Raw genomic sequence first — 1,431 nt, forward strand, 5'->3', positions numbered from 1 at the left:
TATTACAAGAGGAAATTAATCCAAGAAGTTGAAACTTATTACTAGTAAAATAGATGAGAAACAGAGAATCAAGAACCAGAGCAAAATAGGAACGAAACACCAAGCTAGTAACACAACACAAGCCAACTCTAAAATAGCATAAGGAACCATTTCCAATTCTTCATCAAAATGCCTCTAAAACCCAATCTTCGAGCTGGAGATCTTCATTTAATGTGTTCATCAACATCAGAACTTCACATAACACTACAGCTGTGTGCAGCTACAGCAAATGATCCTATAGACGACATATGCGCCAACTTCTCTAGAAATTTACTGAGCCTCTTGCACTTGCCATCCTGCCAAAAAAAAAAACCCAGAAAAGAGACCCAAAGGAAATTTATTTCATAACGAAAAGAGAGAGAGAGAGAGAGAGAGAGTTAAACTTAAATTAATAAAGGGAACTGACCTTGTAGATCCAACCCTTCAAAGCTTCTTTAGCAGTGAGGTAGAAGAAGAGCTTGAATTCCTCAAAATCTAGAGACTTGTTTCCGTCTGTATCAATTTTTTTGAATAATTTTTTATTATATTTGTAGCTGTTATTTTTCAAGTACCTCTTAAATTCTCTTCTACTTAGCTTGCCATTTCCATCCTTATCTATGCCCTCAAACATGAATTTAGCTAGCGTCGTTAGCTCAGTTCCACCTTTTTCATAAAATGCTGCAGATTCCTTGTATATATCTTCCATCTCTCTTTCCCTCTGGTATGAAGGTTTCAAGCCCTTTTTATATAAAGAAGGGACCACTAAGATATTTTATTGTTATTATCCCTTTGTTTTTTTTTTTTTTTTAGAACAAGACTTTTATTTATGAATGTTGAAATTGTATATTGGCATTAACATTAATGAGTGTACAATGGTGCTCTTATATAGAGATTACAATTATTGAGTTATAGACAAACTCTATGATCACATGTGGGATCCTATTCCAACTCTGCTGTCTCATGAGGTAGTATTGGACTGCAAGTAATCTCTAGAGTTTGTGCTCACTAAAAATGCCTACAATGTAGGAGAGGTTGTTGAGTATGATGACTCTAGAGGTTGAGTTCGAGTGGGACGCTAATTGTCCTGATACACCCCCTCAAGGTGGGGATTTGAATGGTCGAATCCGCAGCTTGTCCCGTAGAAAGGAGAACCGTGTAGAGCTGAGAGCTTTGGTAAGGATATCGGCTATCTGTTCATGGGTTGAAATGAACTGCACTTGAAGTTCCTTGGAGGCGACTTTATCACGAACAAACTGGAAGTCAATTTGAACATGCTTGGTACGAGCATGAAAGACCGGATTGACCGAAAGGTAAGTGGCCCCAATGTTGTCACACCAAAGAATGGGTGCAATGGAAACAGGGATCCCTAATTCCTCAAAGAGAGAGCGAAGCCAAGTGAGTTTGGCACAGGCA

The 1,431-nt window shown here is 38.2% G+C and overlaps 1 protein-coding gene across 1 annotated transcript; it reads right to left on the reverse strand.

The window, feature by feature from the left end:
* Positions 1 to 233: 233 nt before the first annotated feature.
* LOC122067496 lies at positions 234 to 724 on the reverse strand. Its single transcript, XM_042631342.1, has 2 exons — positions 446 to 724; positions 234 to 335 (listed from the first exon to the last, which is right to left on the reverse strand). Exons 1-2 carry the CDS (start codon positions 722 to 724, stop codon positions 234 to 236), a joined length of 381 nt encoding a protein of 126 aa, XP_042487276.1.
* Between the last annotated feature and the right edge of the window lie 707 nt (positions 725 to 1,431).

Source organism: Macadamia integrifolia, unplaced genomic scaffold, assembly GCF_013358625.1.
Source record: "Macadamia integrifolia cultivar HAES 741 unplaced genomic scaffold, SCU_Mint_v3 scaffold2940, whole genome shotgun sequence".
Lineage (NCBI taxonomy): Eukaryota > Viridiplantae > Streptophyta > Magnoliopsida > Proteales > Proteaceae > Macadamia > Macadamia integrifolia.